The sequence below is a fragment of the Tympanuchus pallidicinctus genome, unplaced genomic scaffold (assembly GCF_026119805.1).
Source record: "Tympanuchus pallidicinctus isolate F22 unplaced genomic scaffold, pur_lepc_1.0 scaffold24, whole genome shotgun sequence".
NCBI classification, from domain to species: domain Eukaryota; kingdom Metazoa; phylum Chordata; class Aves; order Galliformes; family Phasianidae; genus Tympanuchus; species Tympanuchus pallidicinctus.
This window is the reverse complement of record NW_026294741.1, coordinates 8,886,060-8,909,049: the sequence shown is the minus strand read 5'-3', so window position 1 is coordinate 8,909,049 and position 22,990 is coordinate 8,886,060. Positions and strand designations below refer to the sequence as shown.

The following is a 22,990-nucleotide window of genomic DNA, read 5'->3' as shown; positions in this document are numbered from 1 at the left end:
TGAATCTTTGTGTATTCCCTTGTTTTTGGTGGTTTATGGTACACCTAAAAGAAATTGATGTCACTTCTGCAAGGTAGGAAGCAGCCCTTTTTTAGTGAATCCACTAATTCTGTCAGAGATAGCCTTGGACCAAAACAAATTATCCAGATATTTCTACTTAACTGTCACCACAGTGGAACAGGACTGTGTTTTCCTTGCTCTGTATCACTACAGTGATCACTTGCTTTTTTACTTCAGTGGGTTTCTCAACACTGATAAACGACAACTTTATGTTGTGGTTTGACAGGGAGAGTGAGATTTTCAGAAAACTGACAGTTTTCAGTGCACGGAGCCAAAGAGTTTAGCAAGGACGTCAGGCCTGGTGACACACATCACCAGGACTTGTGGTCTTGTTTCACCCTGCTGCCTGGCAGACTTACAGAGGCTGTATCTGGTTGTAAGCCATAGGGTTACTTGTGAAGATGAACTTAAATGCAGCAGCAAAGCAGAGTACTTTTGCAAGGGGAAGCATTGGAAGAGTAACTGTCGACTGCACTGGCTTTCCATCTGCTGGCAAGGACTTTTGGGAGCAAGATTTGGATTCTGGTGACAAACTCATTAATAGGATGGTTTGGGTTGGAAGGAACACTTAAAGACCATTTAGGCCAACCCCCAGTAATTATTAGGCAGAGACACCACTCAGCAGATAAGGCTGCCAAGGGCTGCATCCGACCAGGCCTTGAACACTTCTAGTGATGGGGCAGCTACATTTTCTCTGGGCAGCCCATTCTGTTATCTTACCATTCTCAACATGAGAAATTTCTTCCTTATATCCAATCCAATCCTACCATCTTTCAGTTTAAAACCTTCGCTCCTTTGTCCTTTAACTACACATCCTGGTAAAAAGTCTTTCTCAGTCATTCTTACAAGCCTCCGCTGTACATTGAAAGACCACAGTAGGATCTCTTTGGAGCCTTATTTCTCCAAAATGTTCATCTTCAGTTTGAGACATGGTGATAGTTTGCTGCCCAAGCCCTGTCCAAGGTTTTGCTGAGTCCTAGAGTGCATTTAGCACAGCAACCACACCAGCAAAATTCGTTCTTTGCCAGACTGAGGAGCTGAGCTACCAGGTGACAGTTTATTTTAGCATGAGAAGAGTCCTCAAGCAGCGCTGAGCTAAATATTTCTCTAATTCATGCATAACTTAAGTACAATTAGCAGCTTGATCGTAGAGACCTAGGTCAGGTGTGACGTGAGTGTGCTGGGACTGCGCCTTATAGATCAGAGCTCAGGGCTGGGATTTGGCTGAACCTCCTGCTCCACAGACAACAGCTCTCCAATCCCCATCAGCACCCACTGACCCACAGGGCAGACATCACTGAGGACTGTTTCAAGGATATTAGGAAAAATCCTTCTCTGAAAGAACGGTGATGCATCAGTACATGCTGCCCAGGGAGGTGCAGCGTTACTGTCCTTGCAGGTGTTCAGGAGCCGTGGAGATGTGGCACTGAGGTCAGTGGGTATGGTGGGATGAGTTGATGGTTGGACATGATGGTCTTAGAGATCTTTTCCAACCTTAATTCCAACCTGTGATTCTGTGACTCTAATTTCCGTGACTGCACCCCACAGTTCCAGTTAATGCAGATATGGACCATGGAGGTGAGCAAGGCCAGGGTTGGAGCAAAGTCTCTGTTAACCTCCAACCCACTTGCCCAACTCCTTTCCATCTGCCAAGAGGCTGATGGTCAGAGCTACCATAAAAGACACCTGAAGCATCAAAAGGCACTGCTGTGTTGTGATACAGCATGGATAAATCTGGCGATGGAGCACTTAGACAGATGAAACCTATTAGATGCTTTATGTCCCCTGGAATATATCCTCTGCACCACCCAGGTAAATACCTAGCCCAGGCACATATGAGATGAAGATGAAGGTCAGTTTGTGAAAGGGTTTTTACTGTATTGCCAGTGAGCCCCAAAGAAGGCATCTTCTCCCAGATAACAGTGATAGGATGAGAGAGAATGGCCTTGGATTGTGCCAGGGGGGTTCAAATTGAATACTGGGGACAACTTCTTCTCAGGAAGAGTGGTCAGGCATTGGCACAGGCTGCCCAGGGAGGTGATGGGGTCAGGAAAAGGGTAAATGTGGCACTGAGTGGCAGGGTCTAGAGTGGTCACAGGCATGGGCTGGTGGTTGGACTACATGACCTTATTCATCTTTCCAACCTTAATGATTCTATGGTTTTGTTGTTCTAAAAAATGAAATCTTTGATGCGGAGCTCATAGAGCTGCTACCAAAGTGCATTGTCCCTTCTCATCCCAAACCTGAGCTTATCCCTCATGCTCATACTCCACCTGCACACTGCTACACCTGTGCTAAACCGTGTTTCATGGCCATAAGAGCCCAGTCCCCGTTGCCTCCCAAGCTTTGCTGCACCTGGGAGCAGGCACCTTCAGAGATGCTCATTTTTCCCCCGTTTCGAGGTGTGAGCACCCCATGCCTGCCTCCTTGCTGCAGACCTGCTGCTCTGAGTCATGCATTAAAATTACTTTCCCGAACTTTATTTTTTCTGCTGCGACAGCTGATTTGTATTTTCTTACTTCTCTGCTCTGTCATACTGGTAGCTGGCGAGAGCTTGTAAGTGCCAAGTGAATCGCTGGAGGGGACCTCAGAATTGATCACCTTGTTTTTGCCACAGCAAGAAAATATCACATACTCTTCAGAGCAGAGTTACTCCGCAGTTACTCCCGGCTTTAATTGAACTTTCTACCTGGCGGTTCTCGGTCGAATTAATCTTGTTTCCAAACAACAGGCATTACGTGGAAGGCAAACTGTTATGTAAGAAATAATTACAAAATGCAAATCAAATAAAAGGCAAATCTGCATCCTAGTGCAGCTCAACAAAGGGGAACGAGTCAGAAAACATGAAAATCAGTCACATCCTTTCTGCGCATCTGCTCGGCCTCGGGTTCCCGAGTGTGGATTTTTCATACGCTCTGCTCTCAAATTAGGAAGCTGAAATGGAGGTGGTTTTTTTTGTTTTTTTTTTTTTGCTGTCTTTTTTGTCTCTGGATGAATTAAATATTCAGCAGGCTTTTTCAGGGCTTTAGGCTTGTCAGGAAAGATCCATGACAAGCAGGAGCCAAGGGGGAGCTTCAGAGGCTCGGATGCTCTTAGCTAATGTGCGATAATGTGAGCTGTGGGCTTTGGAGGGCAGGTGGGATAGACTTGAGAACTTCAGTTCCTACAGAGTGTAGGGGAGGCTGTGAAAACAGTGGAAACCAGGTCCCTGGGCAGCCCTGCTGGGGCAGGCTGGTGTGTCTTCCTGCATTGCTGGATGTGGCGTTGGTACCAGAACTATTAATAATGTTGATGACTTACGGCGTTTAAATTTTTTATTTTCACTTCTCCTTAGGAAGTGCCAGTTTGACAAATTAAATCAAACTCGTGCCCACATGGATGGTTTTCTTCCAGACTTCTGAGAGTTTCTCACTGGGAGAAAAAAACTGCTTTGTTAAAATTAAATGTCTTCCAAAAGAGAACGTCCCAGCCCTGAGGTCACAGCAACTTCTAGTTTATAAATATGAGCTAAAAGGTAGCGACAACCATGGTGAATTATTAGAGATCAAAATGAACCCTCGATGACTGTGCTGTAGTTACCAAAATGAAATGTTTTTGCTCACTACCTTTGGCTTCTGCTTTTCCTCCTGATATTCTCTGCTCAAGAAACCTTTGCAGGCGATGTCATTTTGATTCAAATCACAGAAGGAAGCACTCTGCAGGATGGTAAGGTCCTGCCTGCTCTGCTCTTCTGGTTTCTGTCAGCACCAAGGCAGTGCAGTCCCCAAACTCAGCATTATGTTCCCAGTCAGAGAGAACTGTGTTTGGCTGTGTATGCCATACGGTGGCACGGACAGGAGTCAGCAATGTGCTCTTGTAGGAGAGAAGCGGAGCTGTTGGAGCTCATCCTGAGGAAGGCACAAAAATGCTCCAAGAATGGAACATCTCCCTATGAGGACAGGCTGAGAGCTGAGGCTGTGCAGCCTGGAGAAGGGAAGGCTCCAGGAGGAGCTGAGAGTGGCCTTGAATATCTAAAGAGGAACTGTAAGAAAGGGGGCAGAGCCTTCAGCAGGATCTGTTGTGAAAGGACAAGGGGAAATGGTTTCAAACTAAAAGAGAGGAGATTTAGTTTGGATATAAGGAGAAAGTTTTGTACAGTAAGGGTGGTGGGGCACAGCACAGGTTATCCAGAGAGGCAATGATGCCCCATCCCTGCAGGCACCCAAAGTTGGGCTGTGGGGGCTCTGAGCACTGATGGAGCTGTGGGTGTCCCTGTGCACTGCAGAGAGTGGGACCTGATGGCCGTTAAAGGTCCCTTCCATCCCAAATGATCCCATGATTCTATGGTTTTACACAAGACCTCTGCTTAATCTGAATCCGTGATGTAAGCTTAGGATGAATGCGACAGAAGCACAAAGGAGGAGCTTCCCAAATTGTACTTTTCTGATCTGTTTTGCTGTGTGCTGTGTCTTCATCCCAGTGGTTACTGTTGATTCAGTGCCGGACTGAGATTTCTTTCTGCTATGCACTGTGCAAGCTGTTCTTTAGGGTAACTTTGCAGGAAGTGCTGCTGGTGCATCTCTCAGACATTTTTTTCTACTTATCTCTTCTTTATATGCAGCAACCATCACCTCACGGAAAACCCAACCTGCTGAGCACCATTTTAGTGCCTGCCATAGCGCAGCCCTCCCATGGTGCCTTAAAGACCAAACCCCTTTGGACAGTGCAGCCAAAGATTTGCTTATACTCTCTTCTTTCCCTACACAGCACAACTGTATGATGTCATATATTACATTGTTGTATTAGTATTGTGATATTATCAAACATTGGCACAAACACAACGTTGTTTGTTGGATATCCATCGCCTGCAGCAAGGATGCCTCCAGGATCCCATTGTAGCTTTGTCTCCCTAGCAAAGCTCTTATGAATTCTCAGTGTCCTTCACACATTTCGGGAGCACGTCCCACTTCCTAATCCATTTCTGGCATTCTTGAAACATTCATAACTGCTAAGTAAAATATGGGTTCCCTTTGGCTAAAGGAGACATTGGGCTGCAGGTCTACTCAGCTGGTCCATTTACCTTCCTGGGGTTTCTGCTTTCTTCTCTCATTCAGCAGCGGTGATGCTGACAGCAGCAGTGCATGAGACATGGGGAGAAGAGCAGTGGGTTGAATTCAGTCTGTTTAATGAAGCAGGCAGGACAGGTTGTTTTTGTTAGATGGTGTCTTTCCCTCACACTGGCACAGAACAAGTCCCACCCCATCCAGCTGATGGATGTCGTGAACTAATTGCAGTTTGGGGGCAGGCTGGAGGTGCTCACTCCCAAATAGGGTTGCATGGCTTTAGCCCTAATTAAAACTTATCGGTTTTCTCCTCTCAGAGGCTCTCGTAGACCTCACGTCGGAGGTCAACATGCTGCAATCCATTTACTTATGCACTTTGATTGGGATCAGACTGGGAGACAGTTAGCAAGGCCAGGGAGCTGTAAAACTGGGCAAAAGAAATCATTAGAACCTGTTAATTTGTACTTCAGTCTGAGAACATTTCCTAATTAAAAAAGAAAAAAGGAAGAAAACCACTTCTTCGTGTTTTAGTTAAACTATTTAAAGTTAATTGAATGGGTCCAGGATTAATATTCGTAGTGCGTTTTCTGCAGAGGTGTTACTGTGATTTATCCTATCAGGAGGCCAATTCCTCTTAGCCAAGTTTAATAACCATTCTATCTCAACTGCAAAGCAAAATCAGTGCAGTCACTGACCCACTCCCCTGCTTAAAACACTGCTCTAGAGAGGTGATGTCTGTGCCTAGCAGGGGAGGGCACCCAGCTAGCTGAGTGCTGGGATGTAGCAGAGGGAGCTGTGGCTCCAGGCTCATTTTCCTCCAGCCAGGACAGTACAAGAGGATTTCTTTGCAGAACAGCTGTCAGGAGCATCTCCCATCACCTGACAGCATCTTCGTGGGGTCGTTTCAGAAACATGGTGGTGAACCAAGTCGTGCAGGAATCCCAGATCACACAGCCAGAGAGGTTAAGGAATATTCCAGACCTACACTGAGTACAGCAGGGGCATGGCAGGCAAAGTTAATGCAATCTCTACAGAGCACTGGGGAGGGACCAGGGGAGGAAACATGGCGAGTACCAAGCACGCCTTGCACCCAGCCCTGCTCTGCAGGCTTGCCCTAGCAAGCACTTGGGTGTGAGCTGGGATAACACGGTATTTTGGGCTCGGTGAGGCAAATCAGCTTGTCAGATGTGCCATTTTGTGGAGTAGCTCTGAGACCCAAAGTGGCAGAGCGGGCACCTGAGCCACTGATAACAGCTACAGTGAGATTACAGGGAGCAGGACAGCACATGGGGAAAGCAGAAAATGGAAGAGTTTTGTTTAATGCTCTCTGAATGTCTCCCGGCATTAAGGGTGAGGGAGCAATAAGTAAAAGTAATGGTATTTAGAAAATGATGTTTGAAGCACCCTGACTGTTGGAACAGGGGGATGAGTGGACCTCCCCATTGAGAGCAGGGCAGGGTGCAGGAATCCCTGGCTTCATACAGGCAGGGACTGTGCAGCTCTGCAGGAGTTCTGCATTTCCAGTGCTGTCTGTTGCCTTGTTCCAGTGGATCAGGGGTAAGAGCTGTGTATATTGGTGCACCAGGTGGTACCAGCAGCTCTGAACTCTTAGCAGGCAGCAGTCACCAGGATGGAGTGAGGAACCCATCTCCATCCCCATCACCATTCCCTCCATCCACATCCTCCTCACATGGAGCTGAGGCACAACCAGGAACCAGTTAAGGTTTTGACAGCTTGGCATTTTCTCATGAGAGAAAATACCATTCCATTGTGGAAACAACAGCAGTACTCAGTTCAGTGCTGAGTTTAATGAAAAAAAATGGCCTGCATGGTGGGGATAGAGATGGGTGGGAAGCAGATGAATGAAGATGGAGATGGAGGTGATGGGGATGAGGATAGGGGTAGGGATGGAGGTGGTGGGGCTGGGGTTGCAGTGAGAAGGGGAAGGAGATGGTGGGGATTGATGGATTAATGTGATGGGGATGGAGATGCAGATGAATGGAAATGAGGATGAGAATGGAGATGCAGATGGAGCTAGATGATTGGGATGGGGATGGAGATGGAGGTTCAGCCTTGTGCTTCACACCAGGCACCTCACCTGCAGCAAGCCTCTGTGGCCTCTTCACAGCAAGTGGTTTCTTGCTTCTGGGCTGCACAGAAACAACTGCTCTTTAGCATGGTCCTGTTCTGCCTGGGCATGCAACAGCCAAACTGGTAAAAAAAGCACGTTGTGGCTCATACACCAAACATCTTGTAACCCGCAGGACGTGGTGCCTCTCACAGAGCTGCAAACATCCCAGCCACACTCCTCTGTGTCCCTGCACAGCTCAGAGGGTTACTGGGGGGGACACACAGGAGGTATTCACAGACCAGATTGGATTGGAATGCTGCATGATTTTGAGGCAGAAACTTAAGCCAGGAGCTTGGGGTTAAGGGTGCTGTGAATATGCTCTTAAATCTGATTTTAATTTGTCAATATATGTGCAATTCCCTGCTGACAAAGCTGCTGGGAAGAATGGAGTAATCTCCCATTAGCAGTAGCCATTGCAGTAATGAGGCTGTTACTATGGAAATGAGCTTGTTAGCCATTCCCTCTCCCCAGTCAGCGAGATGCTCAGGTGCAGCATCAGGGAAGCTGGTTATTCCTGAAAGCAAGTGGTACCCAAGGTGATAGTGACCCTAACCCCAAGGTAGGGCTGGAGGATCTGTTGAAAGCCCCCAGGTGTTGGAATGGATGCAGGGCAAGGTGGCCTGGGGCTTATCCTGCTGCTAGAGTGACAGCTCAAGCAGGGGCAGGGAATTGATTGCCAAACTGCTCTATCATCTTTGAAAGGTCTTGGACAATAGTCAACATCACTATAGCCTTCGAGAAGGGCAAGAAGGAGGAGCCAGGAGGATCCTTCAGCTTATGGTATAGAATCAGCCACCCTCAACTGGATGTGTGTGTGGAGAAGAGCAAAATCACAGAATCATGGAATCACAGATTCATCAATCAAAATACATCCTGTGCTTTCATTGCTGCTGCTGCTGCAGGACTCCCACCCCTCCTTCTGTGGGTGTGTGGGCCAGCAGCAGGGTGGGTAGAGGAAATTAGGGTTGTTCCTAAGATAGCAGTGATTTGAGGAGACACAGAAAATGACATTTCTGCTCTAACACGAGATGCGTGTTGCAAGTTTGGAAATGGCTCTATCCTCTGTCCTGGGGGATCACGAGAGACACTGCAACATTTGGGTGCACAGTGTTCATCCTTAAGAAGCACATTCTCTTTGTTAGAAAAATAGATAAAATATATTGTGGGAAACTTGTAGCAGGAGTTGTTGGTCCAAGAGGAAACCGCCAGAGCAATGGTTTATAAGCACAAAGCCTGTCTGGCTGAAGGAACATCTGCACAGTGTGCTGCAAGCACTCACATGCTCTGTGCATTCTGAACCAATAATATCAGAGGTATTTCTGATGGTTACAGAGACTTAAGTCTACCAGAAACTGCAGTGGGCAACTCCTGGTGCCAAACATACAAACCAGTGTAGCGTTCAGGGTTCTCACTGCATCACTTGGCTCATTGAGTGTTGTTAGGAACAGTTTGTTTCTATATCATTGCTTCCAGTGTATTCCAAGAGCACCAACTTAGAAGAAACATCATTGATTTCTCCTAATTATAAATCCTATAGAAAGTTTTAAGCTTGCAGCAGTCACAGTTCTTCTCAGCAGAGCCAATAAAAGTTACGAGTTGCTCCCTGGTTACTGTCATTATAACAATAAAAAGCCAGAGTAATTGAAAAGTGAATCAGGGAAACTGCCAGATTGGAGAGCAAGGATAATAGAAGAAATTACTTGGGAGTCCAAACCCGATGCACAGTGATGTCTCTGGCTGCATTGAGCTCATGCCCAGTCTGAACGAACTCCCGTGCTGATAGGTATCTAATGGAGGATACACCTCCTGCATGCAAGTTCTGGAGCACAGAGCAAAGCAGGAGCAAGGAAATACTTGTGTCAGCAGGTCAGGCACTCAGGGCAGGAGCCAATAAGTGTTGCTGTCAGTGACCCCCATCTGGGATCATAGAATCATTAAGGTTAGAAAAGACCTCTAAGATCCCCAAGTCCAACGCCAGCCCACCCTCACCATGCCCACTACCCAAGTCCCTCAGTGCCACATCTCCATGGTTCTGGAATGCCTTCAGGGGTGGTGACCCCACCACCCTCCTGGGCAGCTGTGCCACTGCATCACTGATCTTTTGGAGAAGAAGTTTTTCCTAATACATTTCCTCTTTCTAGAAGACAAGGTGGCAATGGAACAATTAATAATTTCTCCCTCTATCAGCATCAAGCTTAAAAGTAAGAACTGGAGACACAGCAACAGTTGTGTATCTTCCAAGAGGAGGATTATTTCCCACTAGACAGATTAACTGGTACAGGAGGGCCTCAAACCCCACAAGTCATTAATGTTTCCACATTGTTAAGATAAGCAGATGCCCATGATTGTGTTTGTAATCTAGGTAGCCTGAAGCAAGGCAACAGATAAGCACCACAGTAAGCTGTAACATCATGTTGGAAGTGATACTGCCGTAAAGGGAGACCTGAAAAACCCCCTAGGGGGAAAAGAAAAGAAGTGGCATATCTCTACACCGGGGATGGTCTATCTGTTTTGCTCTCCATGTGGCCAAGATGCACCACATACAGGAGATCCCTTGTGCTCAACTGCACTGCCCATAAGAAGTCTTAGAGCACTTCCAGCAAGTCTAAAGAAGGCTCACACATACCTGCAGAAGTCCTCTAACAAGGACACAAAGAAACATGAGCTCACAGAGATGCTGCTCTGGGCCTTGAGCTCTCCCATGCGAGCATCCATCCAGATTGGTGACAACTTCTAGAAAGACAATTCTCCAGAGAGGGATAGAAATAAATCCATAAACTACAGCAAGAAGTTTGTATTGACTACAGAAAAGTCCAGCATGGGTTGAACAGCCCCATCCCTGGAGGTGCCCCAGTCTATGGATGGACCCTGGGCAGCCTGAGCTGGTGGGGGCACCCAGCGCACAGCAGGGGCTGGAACTGGATAGGCTTTGAGATTCTTTTCAACCCAGACATTCTATAATTCTGTGATTACACTCTGTAGAGACAGGACAGGATAACCCCAGTGCTGCAGATAGGCTGCTCCTGCTGATAGGAAGGGACAGCTAGGGCAAATTATGGCTTTTAGCATGTGGTGGACTCGGGAATACACCAAGGCTCAAGTTCAGGCTTGAGTTCCCACAAGAGAAAAACCTTGCAGGAGAAAAAGACTGGATGGTACATGAGAAAGCATTGCTTTCCCCACAGGTACACATCCACAGCACTGCTGTGTAATCAGCATTGCAGCAACCAACTGGGAGGGCTGCAAACCCCAGGCAGCCCCATGGCACTCTGCAAACCTTTGTTAATGACAGCTCCTGACATTGCTGTCAGACAACTGCACTCACCGACCCCAATTTCCACACCATTACTTGCCAGGAGAGATGCTTTCCCTAATCACAGTTGAGAAGTATGAGGCTGTACATTTTACCTGCTCTTTTGTCATTAAAGAAAGTGAGGTATGAGGGATGAGATTTCCTCGTGCGCAGCAAAGCAAGCTGGAAATCTGTGAGTGAATATGGGGGGATTTGCAATTCAGCTGTGAAGTGCAGCAAGGGGCTGCTGGTGATTGCAGTGTGCTCACTATTTATAGCTGAATGTTGAGTCCCTGAGGAACAAGGAGAGCAGCAGAACAACCAAAACCCACCAAACCAGGGTTACAGTGAACTCAGCTGAGGCAAAAAATGGGAACTTTGCCCGCCGTGCCCCAACTCTCCACTTTTCCGCAGACTTTCTGCTCCAGGTTTTAAATCAGTGCATGAAATAAACAAATAGAACGGTAGGAATCAGTGCTGCTAAATGGGTAAATACATATGCATGCATGCAACTCTGCTTGTGAACACACAGAAATACATAAACATGTCAGGGTTTGGGTTTAATCCCAGTGCACGTATTTCTCTCACTTTGAGGACTAATGATTTTACTTCTGTGCAGTGGGGTGGGCAGCAGTGGTCAAGGAAGATGACCTTAGATAATGCACTGAGCAGCACAGAGCTGATAAGATTTGTCCTGTCCTTAAAGCCCAGGAGGAAAGGAGAGGGGACTGATGATGTACCGTGCCTGCTGTGCAATCTGATCACACTCTGTTGCCATGCTCTCAATTGCAGAATTGGGCACAGGTTTGCATCGCCTTTCCTCCAGTGGAGAGTTAAGCTAGTGAGCATGCCCTCTCTTGTGTGCCATTAGCAGATATCACTACTGTGGACCTTACATGTGTGCAAAGATCCTCTGCTGCAAAGTGTTTTACATACTCTGCAGGAAAAATCTGGCTCTTAAGCTTTTATTTGGTGTGCACAGGAACAACATTTCTATGAGAGAAATGTTCTCTGCTTGTGCTGTTGAGTTGTGAGGAACACCAAGGCAGAGAGAAAATCATGGCTCATGGCAGGGAATGAGGTGGGGGTCGAACTCTGCTCGTAGGAAACAGTGGTAGGACAAGAAGTGATGAGCTTTAATTGCACCAGGGGAGGTTCAGCGTGGGTATTAGGAAACATTTTTTCTCCCCATTTCTTCTCCAAAAGAATGGTGCTGCAGTGGCACAGCTGCTCAGGGAGTGATGGGGTCACCGTCCCTGGAGGTGTTCAGGAAATGTGGAGGTGTGGCACTGAGAGACGTGGTTATGGGCATGGTGGGATGGGGTTGGGGTTGAACTTGGTGATCGTAGAGGTCTTTTCAAACTTTATGATACCATGATGCTATGATAAGAGTGATGGGAATTTCTAAGGGATTTAGTCTGCTGGGATGGCCAGGGCTGAGGGTGGACTGCTCTGTCTCTACAGCTCTACCAGCAATAAGTAAGCAGGCAAGAGCTCTAACAACGTCCATTTGAAATACTCACACTACTTGTGCCCAGTGAACCCCAAAGAGCAAAATTTGCAAAGCTATATTGAGGTGTTGAAATGAGATTGGAAAAAAACCCACGGGTGAGGAACAGGGCTGTGCCCACGTACCTGCTTTCATCCCAGCAGCCCTGCCTAACACAGTCCTCTCCCTGCAGTTCGACATGCAGAGGATAACGCTAGAAGAGCTGAAGCACATCCTGTACCATGCCTTCCGGGACCACCTAACGATGAAGGACATCGAGAACATCATTATCAACGAGGAGGAGAGTTTAAATGAAAACTCCGGCAATTGCCAAACAGAGTTTGAAGGTGAGGATGTTTCTGTACAGTTCTCTTCCCGTTTCCTTTGTAAAACTCAGGCTGATGCTGGATGTGCCACAGAGTTAGCGTGGAGCAAAACCTTTTGTTTCCCTGTAGTTCCTTGGACTGTGTTCAGCTCAGCTTTGTCATTAGATGGCTTGCATGGCTACAAGGCGGCAGTTGGGCTGAGCTTCACTTTGGAGCAATCAGGAAAGTGAGACCCATGGCTCAGCTCTAGTGCCTTACAGGAAATGAAAAGGAGTATTTGTGTCAAACATAGCCAACTTTGTCTTTTATTGCCCAGTGTAAGAACATAGCAGACAATTTCACCTACAAAGCTTAAGCCTGTATTTATTCGCAGTGCAGAAATCTATTGATTCCTGGCAAATCTGTGAGCTGCTGGTCAGCAGTGGAGCAGCACCACTGGATGAGCTCCAGGCTGAGATATGGGAAAGGAAACGTTTTGCTTTGCAGCTGTTGCTCGGTGCAGCACCCACTCAGCAGTGCCCCAAGACCGCTGTGTAAGTGATCAGTATTGGAGATGGGATGCAGCCCGAACCACTTACCACTGCTAAGAACGTTTAATAAGATGGAAAATTTACTTAAGGAAACCACTTTAAGACTCCGTAGGAGAAGGATTTTCTTTGCCAGAGGAACTCATGGTGCTTCGAAGCGTTGCTGGCTGGAACAACCACATAGACAGATCATCCAGGGAGATACCTATGGAGGAACTCAGGGCTTGAGTGCATCACCTGCTGCTTTCCCACACCTGGTGCCTCTGAACGGGCATCAGGCAGAGGTGCTGGAGCATCTTACAATAAAGCAAAGTGCAAAACTTAGCCTGGCTAATTAATGGGATTCAAACACTGCATCCAGCACACTCATCCGCTGCTAAATACTGCAGAAAAAAATGCAGAAGATTATGGATGAATATTAAGAAGCCTGCAGGAGGGAGGCAAGCAGCAACAGTCTTCAAACCAAGCCAAGCAAGCAGCAGGGAAGAAGGGATGCTTCTATCCATGGATGGATGGAGCTGTACCCCAGCTGTCACTGTTGCATCAGCACTGGGGAGAACCACCCCAGACACAAAACCATGGGTCTGAAAACTTCAGTGCTCAGCTTCTCATTTTGGAAGTCCCAGCTTCCAAAAGTACAGCGAGAACAGCTTTTCTCGTGGGATGTTGGCATGGCTGGTGCTAGGCAGAACCTAGAAGCAAAACAGACCCTTTTTTAGATGTTGTTGGAAATGCACACGAGTGCACAAACCCACCAGAGAATTAAAGATCAGCTCAGCACTGTCAACCAAGACACTAAGTTGTGCTGCAGGTCCCAGAGGAAGGGGATGGTTCTGGTCTGCAGCAGCTCTGACAGGAGCATTTCTCCTAGGGAAGGCAGGCTGAGAGCAAGAGATGTCCTGCAGCCCTTGGCTGTGGACGTGCCATTACCTGAAGGATCTCCTTGTGCTGAAGGAGACCAAAGCATTCCCATTTCCCACACACTGAGTTCCCTGCAGGGCTCAGAATGACAAGGCCTCTGCTGGCACTAAGGGAGAGCTGTTGTGAAGCATGTTGGACAGCATCTCAGCCTGGCTTTAAGTGTCTCCATGTAGGTTAGTTGCTCTTTGCCCATTTGTTAATTAGCAGAGTGAAGGAGATGCTTTTGAGTACAACCCCTCTAATTTATTTGAAGCACTGCATTGGAATGAGGTGAGCAGCACTGTAAAAAGCAACTGCTTCTTTTAACTATAAAGGTAGCCTAAAGAGACTTAACTAGAGATTTACATCTATATTTATGTACATTTCATCCACCCCATTAAAGTGGCTTTAAGTATGGGTAAGAATGAAGCCAAGATGAGCCCTGGTGATTTTCACTGAGGTTGGGGAGGACAGGTACCTTCAGTTCCTTGCTGCAACAGGAGCTCTGCACCCACCATCAACACTGGGTGTGTTGTTGCCACCAAAACAGAGCCCTGAGACCCTTCTCCATTCTGCACACCTGAGATCAGCCAGCTCTGCCTAGCTGATAAATGGATAGAGCATGGAAATATCTGAAGAGCCCCACCAATCTGAAAGCACTGAAGCCAGTCAAGTGCCAAGCAGCACTGCACAGGTACTTTTGCCATCAGCAGAAATGCACATTTCTCTCTTTCTTCTAACCTGACCATTTTGGCTTCTTGTCATAATAAGGCCTTCAAAAAAAAGATTTATAATATTCATTGTAGATCAACACAGATAATGTGCACTACTTCTCTCTCTCATACTCACATGCAGCCACACACACTGTAAATGAAGTATAAAACTCATATTATGGTCAGAGACAAGTCCAGGATTTTGTTCAGCTTGCTCTGAACATGAGAGTCATTTGCAAGATGTCAGCTCTAGGCTCACATTACAACTTGTCCTCTTACACGTTTCCAGGGAGTTTTGTTAGCCTTCTACTTGATGAAGAGCAAGGCAGTGAAAATGCCCAGCTCCCCAGTACCAGCAACTCATACCAGCCCTGACAATGAAGAACACAACCAGAAGGGAGGTGCAGTTATATTTTCTGCTTTACTCACTATTTATGTTAATGCTTAGGGCAAGAGAGCAAGGCTGAGAGCCAAGAAGACTGCATGCTTTAATGGGAAGAGATACAAGGAAAGGACAACTGTTTGGAGTGACATTGCACTAACAAAAATTTGTAGCACAAAAATTGTCTGTCTGGCAGTTCTCTTTATCAAAATGCTCATGACATTGAGCTAAAGGTAAATGGGTGCTGGATGGTTACAGTGATATGGCCTGAGTGCCTTTTTCTGCAGGCTCTCAGTGCTCTCCCTTGAGCATCCCAAGACCACTGTGGGCATTGTGACCAGTCTGGCAGTCAGACCCAATGATCCAATGTGCTCCAAAACAGGCTGGACGTGTTGAGCCTGTATCTTCTGGAGGAATTGCAGCCATGGCAGTGTGTATCTGCCACCCCTTGACAAAGTCTTGCCAGCCAGCACGTTGGGAAGATGAAGGATGAGCCTCAGTGTGCTTCTTTAGATTTCCTTTATGTTGGGAATTGCTAGGAGTTGCTTTCCCTGCTAGGAACAGGCTTGTACATCTCAGGAGGAGGCTCTGGCTCTGACCATGTTCAAGGAACCAGCTGAATTCCAAGCTTCTGCACATCCCATGGGCAGTAAAAACTGCTATTGGCAAGTGGATGGACGTTAGGAAAAAGTTCTCTGAAAGAGTGGCCAGGCACTGACACAGGCTGCCCAGGGATGTGGTGGAGTCACTGCCCTGGAGGTGTTCCAGAAGCACGGAGATGTGGCACCAGGGGATGTGGGTCAGTGGGCAGTATTGGTGTTAGATGGATGATTGAACCAGATGATCTTAGAGGTCTTTTCCAACCTTAATGATTCTATGATTCTGTGAAAATGCAACGCAGATCAAGTCTCCAGGCCTGTGACAATGCCCTCTCTGGAAGCCAGTAGGAAAAAGAACAGATGCCGTGTTCAAAATGGAGGTGAATTTGGAGAAATGAGGTAATTGAGGGAAAAAGTCATAAGTTGCAGGGAGGGCAAAAAGGTTTTCATATTTAAGAAGATGATTCACAGACTGATCCCAGAGCTGCACATGACTGTGTTTGCAATGAAGAAAGTCAGCAACTTCAGCTTCTTAGTTGGTGAAGAACAGTACCGATTACTTACCTGGATCCTGCTGCCTTAAATCACTATTTTTACTTGTCAGAAGACTGAAAAAATGGTTTGCTTCAGAAACATTCCTGCAAGAATCACTGGATATGCTTTACTTCTTTCCTTTGGGAGGAAAGATGCCACCAGAGAAAGTCTTGGCCAGTCTTCAGCTGCTCTCCTATCCATGGTAATAGGCAACAGAGCCCAGCGCTGAGCAGCAGCACTGATCACAGTGGCTTATGTCACCGTTCTGCCTGGCTGGGAGAGTTTTTCAAAGTGCAGAAATAACAAAAATTAGAAAGGAATAACCAAGGCTGTTATTCAACAGGATGCTCAGAGCGCTGGGGCATCGTGCACAGTGCTACCATGTTGATCCTGTGTGTAATATAAGAGCAAACAGAGGAGTGAGGGGGTAGAGCTGTGCAAGCAGAAAGCTGTAATTTAGGAGAGGTGATGAGCAGGGTATAGCAGGTCCCAGCACTGCCCATACTGGCAGGGAGGGCATCACCTGCATGAGGATTCTCTGCCTTTCTGAATTCACCTTTCAGAAACTCCAGAGCCTTTTCAGACGCTGATTTTTGTGGTGCCCCAGTATTGCTCTGGTATTCTGACAGGGGATTGATCATGCCATGCACGTAAAGGAAGAGAAGGGATAACAAGTTTTCTGTTTTCACAGATCACGAAGTGTATCCTTCTGCTGATCTTAAAAACATAATTTAATAAAATATGTCAAATGCTAAAAATCCTAGCTCTGACTGCATTTTAACTGCTGCAAATTACCCTCACCTCCTTTGACAACTGTTCTGCAGGCATTTGTTTCAAAGGGTTCTTAATAAGTCTGATTTTGCTTAGGCACTGAAAACCTAAAAACAGTTAAAAAAAAATAGACCAATGTGCTATGTATATTCATGGGAGTGATCACAGTGGGTTTTTTGAGAGTTGTTGGGAGCACATCTTGAATCTCTACTCACTCCCAGTTGACCTATAAGCGGAAAAACCTAAGGGAATTTGCAAGGACCAGTATTTCTGATAAAATGATAAAATGAACGCATAGAGAACTTCAAGGAGCTTAGAAGGAGCTATTCAGATCAAACTGAAACACTTAAATTTTCAAGCATCTAAAGGGTTTTAAAGCCAATGTGTGTGAGAAGGGGCTTCCTGCAGTATGAGAGGTGGTCTGGTAGGAAAACTGCTTTGGAAGTAGTTCATCTTAGAAGTTCATCTTGGAAGTAGAATCATAGAATCATAGAATGGCCTGGGTTGAAAAGGACCTCAAAGATCATCAAAGTTTCAACCCCTCTGCTATGTGCAGGGTCACCAACCACCAGACCAGGCTGCCCAGACCAGAGGTAAGGTTCACTGTTTGGAGTTGTCCCCAAAGTACTCACCCTCTAATGGTCTCCGCTGGTCTTCAAAGAGAGGTAGGACTTGGCCAGCATAGGGTGTGTTCCCTTCCCAGGGTAGGTTCAAGGTGTGGGCAGGGCTGTGTGCACGTAGAGTTAAGAAGAATTTCTGAGCTCAGCTGCTCGTGGCAGAGATGTTTCTTTGTCCAAGTAGCTCAACCTTCCCTTGTCTTTCTGCAGTGCACGCCCAGAAGCAGAACAGACAGACCTGCGTCCGGAAGAGCCTTATCTGCGCATTTGCCATGGCCTTTATTATAAGCGTGATGCTGATTGCGGCCAACCAGATCCTGCGGAGCGGCATGGAGTAGCCTCTCACCATGACACTGTGACCCAAACTGACCATGCATGCGCATGCCACCGGGTGAGCTTCCCCCGAACCGACTCTCACACGGCAAAGAGACAGAGGCGGGCAGATAACGCACCATTCGACAAGGAGCCTGGGGCCAGCAGCGTAACGTGTCTTGTGAATCAACCACATCCTTTTGGCAGGGACATAAAAGGGCTGTCTTAACGCTTTAAAGGTTTTTTGTTTCCTAATGCAATAAAAATAAAAAAATAAACATACGGAAGTCCCGAATTATTGCTTCAGAACAGCAACGGTAACTTGGAAGACGCTTTCATGCAGCAGTCTGCTTTGCAGTTGTAAGGAGGCACAGCCCTGTGACTCGCTGCAGCGGGGCTGTCTTTTAACCTAGGGGCCGACTGACTGTGCCGCATAGCTCCCCGGCAGGCCCACCTTCCCAGGAAGTTGGTCGTAGCATTGCCACAAGCAAGTCCTGTTCGTTTTGTTTCACGTACTTTGGCTTCACGTTGTTTTTCCCTTATGACCATGCCTTTGAGTTTACGGCATTAGAGGGGAGCTAGAGCATCCTTGTACAGTATTTTCGGAGTAAAGAAGAGGAGAATTCGCCAGCATCATACAGAATTTCTATTTTTGCTTCACAAACGTCGCCTTTGACACAAGACTGTGGGGTAGCAGGAGTCTGTTTGCCATTTTTTCCCACCGAGAATCAGGGCTTAAGAACCACCACCCACTTCCCCACATGGGCATTCCTGAGATTCGTGCAGTCTTCCAGCCAGCTCTGCAACCACCAGCGCCAGTTGAAAATCCCTCTGTTTGGTGCCATCTGCATATTCAACGTTTTCTTTCCAGTAGTTTTGCCCTTCTGCTGTAACAGTCTTCAATAACCTTATTGAGACAAAAACCACTGAGAAAGCTCTGAGCTTTTCTCCCTGCTCTTCGACTGCCCAATTTTTACTTAATTCATTGTTGCAATCGCAGTGAAACCTCTGCATCCAACACCTACTCATGGAAGAGGTTACATTTTCACCTCTATGGTGAGGTGATTTGACCAGCAAGTCACTCCATCCCTCACAGTCCCACCGTCATCACCACTGCATATCCCACGGACAGGCTGAAAGAAGGTGATCAGAAAATCAGGCTGCTGCAAGAAAAGAAGGAATCAAACTCGAGCATACCGCCATATGTTCCGTAGTGTGTCAGACTTTCAGATCCCACAAGTGTTAGTTATTTTTCCTGGAAGAGATTTTAATGAGCAGCAAGGAGAGGATGGAATGATGCAGACCAGAGGCACAACGTGTCCCATGGAGCCAGGATTACATCTGAAAGCATTTCTGCTTTTAAACCCTACACAAATCTTTGCATTTACCTTCAGATGAACTGTACACCTGTGTATTACTCCAGGAGGGATCTGGTTCCCTCGCCCTGATGGGTGATGGCTGCATTTGGTGCACGGGGAGCATTGGTGCGGGGTTGGAGCGGCGGTGGTTTCTGCTGCCAGCTGGATGAGCTCCAGAAACATGATGGAACAGCGAGATCTCACTCCTGTGAATGTAGAGGACTGTTTCCTGTGTCTTGAGAAGGTGCAGGATGGCTCCCAAAGGGAATGTGGACCGTGAGCTTCACTTGTCCTACATGGTGGCCATTGTCTCAAGCCTGGATCCATCCCAAAGACTCATTTCTGCTCTTTGTTCTTGGTTACTAGTTCATTTAACCTGTATTTTTCCAGTAACCTGATGTGAAAATGTACTTCCCATTTTTCTGTCTCCCACTTCCCCTTAGATCTCATGTATCTGTTTAGGATTTTGCCTTTAGGCGCGTGTTGCTATTTATCACCTTCACAACGCTGCTGTTTTCTTGGTGCCCCCCTCCATCTCCAAAGATGACAGCTGTCATTTCCAAGGCAGCTGAGTCGTTTTTCTGCCTTTCACAAACACACATTTCTGTATTTCTGTTCTGCTGTGACTAATAGAGGTCAGCTACAAAATACTGTGCAGAAATCGTTACATCTCACAGAAGATGGAGGGATTTGTGTTTGCTGTAGGGCAGGACCAGACTTCAAACCAACAGCAGAAAATGATAGGCAAGCTCTGAGCGCAGGATTCACACTGATGGGGAACTCAGGGTTGCTCCCAAAGCTTGCTATGTTGGACGTTGCAAAAAAGGATCTTGGAGGTCCTTTTGAGGGGACTGTCATCCATGTTTTCAGGTCTCAGGGGCGTATTAAAGGTGGGAACAGCAAAAAAGAAGCCCAAACATTGCCACTGAGTGGTACTTACTACCTTTTTTTTTTTCTTTTTCTTTTTTGGTGTTTATTTTTTGTTTGTTTGTTTTCCTCTGGGACAGTGCTGGAGTGAACGTGGGAAGCAGAGCAGATGGAGCTGGAGCTGAGGTGGGCACCAACCCACCAGCCCCTCTCAACTCAGCAGCTCCAAAGAAAACACGTAGAGCAGGCATTTCTCCACATTCTTCTCACTCATCCGACAGCTAACACCAGGCAGACTCCAATTATAACAGCTACCTTACAGACAAGATAATCTTTTCCATTCCTTCAAGATTTCTGGAAGGCTCTGTAATTTCTACACGCATGTTTCATGAAAACTTTTGTAAATACAGTCATTGTTCAGCACAGTTCTTCACCTTGAACATCCATTTGTAAAACCAAACCTATAATTAATATATTGGTAAAAGCCATAGCCTGGGGTCAGTAGAGTTCATTGCAAAACTCCCCACTGATTTTACTGGGTACGGGATTTGGGGATTTTTAGTTTTACTTTTTTTCTGTGGGGAACCCAATGTATCCACTATGAATGAGTGCCATGTCTTTGCAGAGGTCTCCTTTTCCTTCCTAGACCAGCCTTTCTTCATCTAAAGCATCCTGAAGCTATTCCTTCTTTCATTAGTTGGGCTCATCAAGTAGCTAGTGGCAATGTAGGATGGATCAGGCCACACCATTTCAACCCTTCCTCTCCCAAGCAACTTCCAGTGACGCTTTCCCATCCTTTCTAGCCAGCAGCACTGAACCTTTGTCTCCTACTTATCTCCCTGGTTCCATTTATATAACATCCATTTATCTTTTTTTTTTTCTTTTTCCTCCTTCATAAGCGGGGGGGAAAAAAGGACTTTTTATTGCTTTTACAGACAGTAGGTAAAAATAGAGCGATAAAATTTTGATTGGAACCTGATGGCAAAGGTTTAGGAGGAAGAAAGTAAAAGAATAAAGAAATAAAAATAAAAAACCCACATCCCCTACTTTAAAAAAAAAAAAAAGAAGAAGAAGAAGAAGAAGAAGAAAGAAAAAAAAAACCTATTTAAGTGCTAATTAACATACTTTAAAAAATACCCAGACTGCAGCAGCGCTAGGTAGAGCTGTCAGAAAAAGCACTAAACTTATGCTCTTGCCAGTTACATGAGAATTTAAGTGTCTTTTCAGCACTGCAATTCTGTATGAAAAGGATATTGCTATGGCAACCCTCACTGTTCGTGACATGTGTGCCACAAAGTCGGAGCAACACGCAGCAATTGCAGATGCACTCCCAGCCAAGCCAAGGCTGGACAAACGACTCCCAACAGCCCAGGACAGCCTTTCAGCTCAAAGATGAGCAAATTATCAACAAACTCTGAGCACCCCAAAGGCAACTCCATTGGCTTAGCCGTAAAAAAATAAAAATGAATAAAAGGTGTGTAATTAAACAGATTGGCATGCAGGGAATGATTTGAAGTGGCTGTGATTGTTCTAGCTTGAGAGAGGCTTTGATTTGGTTTGGCTTGGGAGCAAATGAAATTAAGGCAGTGCAAGCATTGCTCAACACAAGCTGTCCTGTGCTTGTTGGGCAGGTCCTCCATGAAGGGACCAATCCCCATTGGGTGGAACGTGGCTTATTGCTTCTGCCCAGCACAGCGCTTCTTTGCTGTTAGCCATTTGTGGCTTTGAAGGCGACACGAGGCATCTGCTTCTGGAGAAGTTAATGAGGAAAAAATCATTATTTTTCCCACTTCACAAATGTGCCTGTGACTGTTTTGGGCACCCCATGCTGATGGGCTCACAAACTCCTCAGGCCAAGGAGCAGAAGGGGTGGGAGATGGGAGACCTGCACCCAGGGAAGTTAGAGCTGAATGTTAGGGCATCGTGTGCCCAGAGGTTTCATACACGATGTTTGGTGTTTGTTGGGAGCTCACTTTGGATATGGTTAACCAGTAGGGCTGGATGCTAGTAGCTTCACAACAGAGATTTCCATCAGCTCTGTGATAGAATAGATATGTACGTATGTGCTGTTTTAAGCTGAGACCAAGTAAATGAGGAGGTTTTTTGGTCCTTCCCCCGTAAGACATAGAATAGTGGGGAAGTGAATCAAGAACAGATAAAAAGCATTCCTAATGGTGCTACTTGAGATGGATGAAGTCTTTTTGACAGATTTGGATGAGCAAAGTACCTACTGGCAAGCACTTTATTCTATGGAAAGAACACTTATCTTTCTACCTGCTGCAAAAGACCAAAACATCTCCTGGGACACTCAGAGGACTGTCCAAGGCCATCCAAGGTTTAGTGCTGGCTTTGCTTGGGATGACACAATGCTTTGTGAGGTGCCCGGTACACAGAAACTTTTTCCATGAAAGACTCTCTTATCCTGCACGTAGCACACACGTGCACAAGCAAATAGCTCTGCCAAGGGCTGTCATCACACAAAAGCAAGAGGTTCACAGTCCCGAGTCAGACTTAGATCTGCAAAGAGAGAAGCAGTAGGAGGAATATATTAAGATCACTAAGAATGAAGTTCCCTATTTTACCCACCCGTGTAATAAATTATTTAGTTTCTGCTTTATGGATGACTGTTTGAAAGAAGAAAAACCAACTCTTCTAAAATGAGAATCTGATAAAGTATCTTTTATCTTGGCTCTGAATCATGCTTACATTCCATAGATGAAGATGTACAGAACTTGCTGATTTTCAATCTATTATTTTACTGTATCGAGTTCTGACAGTGCAATTACATTTCCTTGGCATCACTTAGAACCTATTACTTTCCCAGGAACTAAGGAATTTAATACAGAAAAAGAAAAGACTCAAAACACTTTAATCTTTCAGTATTGTTGGTTGCTATCAAGAAATAATCTTGCTTATCTCCAGTTCAAGTAGGATGATTTAGGCAGCTCTACAAAATGCAGAGCTTCACCAAAAGCAAGATGGACAGAAAATCTGACAACAACACTTTAATTGGAAGAATACTTTACTACTATCTCTCCAGTGGCACAAGTCTGAAAAATGTCTCAATTTG

General features: G+C 46.1%; 1 protein-coding gene across 2 annotated transcripts in view; it reads left to right on the top strand.

The window, feature by feature from the left end:
• Nucleotides 1–20,993, top strand: part of CALN1 (calneuron 1) — a 126,014-nt gene extending 105,021 nt beyond the window's left edge. For both annotated transcript variants that reach the window (XM_052688499.1, XM_052688500.1), the window contains 2 exons: nucleotides 12,208–12,361; nucleotides 17,594–20,993. In XM_052688499.1, the coding sequence (XP_052544459.1) occupies nucleotides 12,208–12,361; nucleotides 17,594–17,721 (282 nt within the window). In that variant the 3' untranslated portion in view covers nucleotides 17,722–20,993. The remainder of the gene's footprint in view (nucleotides 1–12,207; nucleotides 12,362–17,593) is intronic.
• The last annotated feature ends 1,997 nt before the right edge of the window (nucleotides 20,994–22,990 follow it).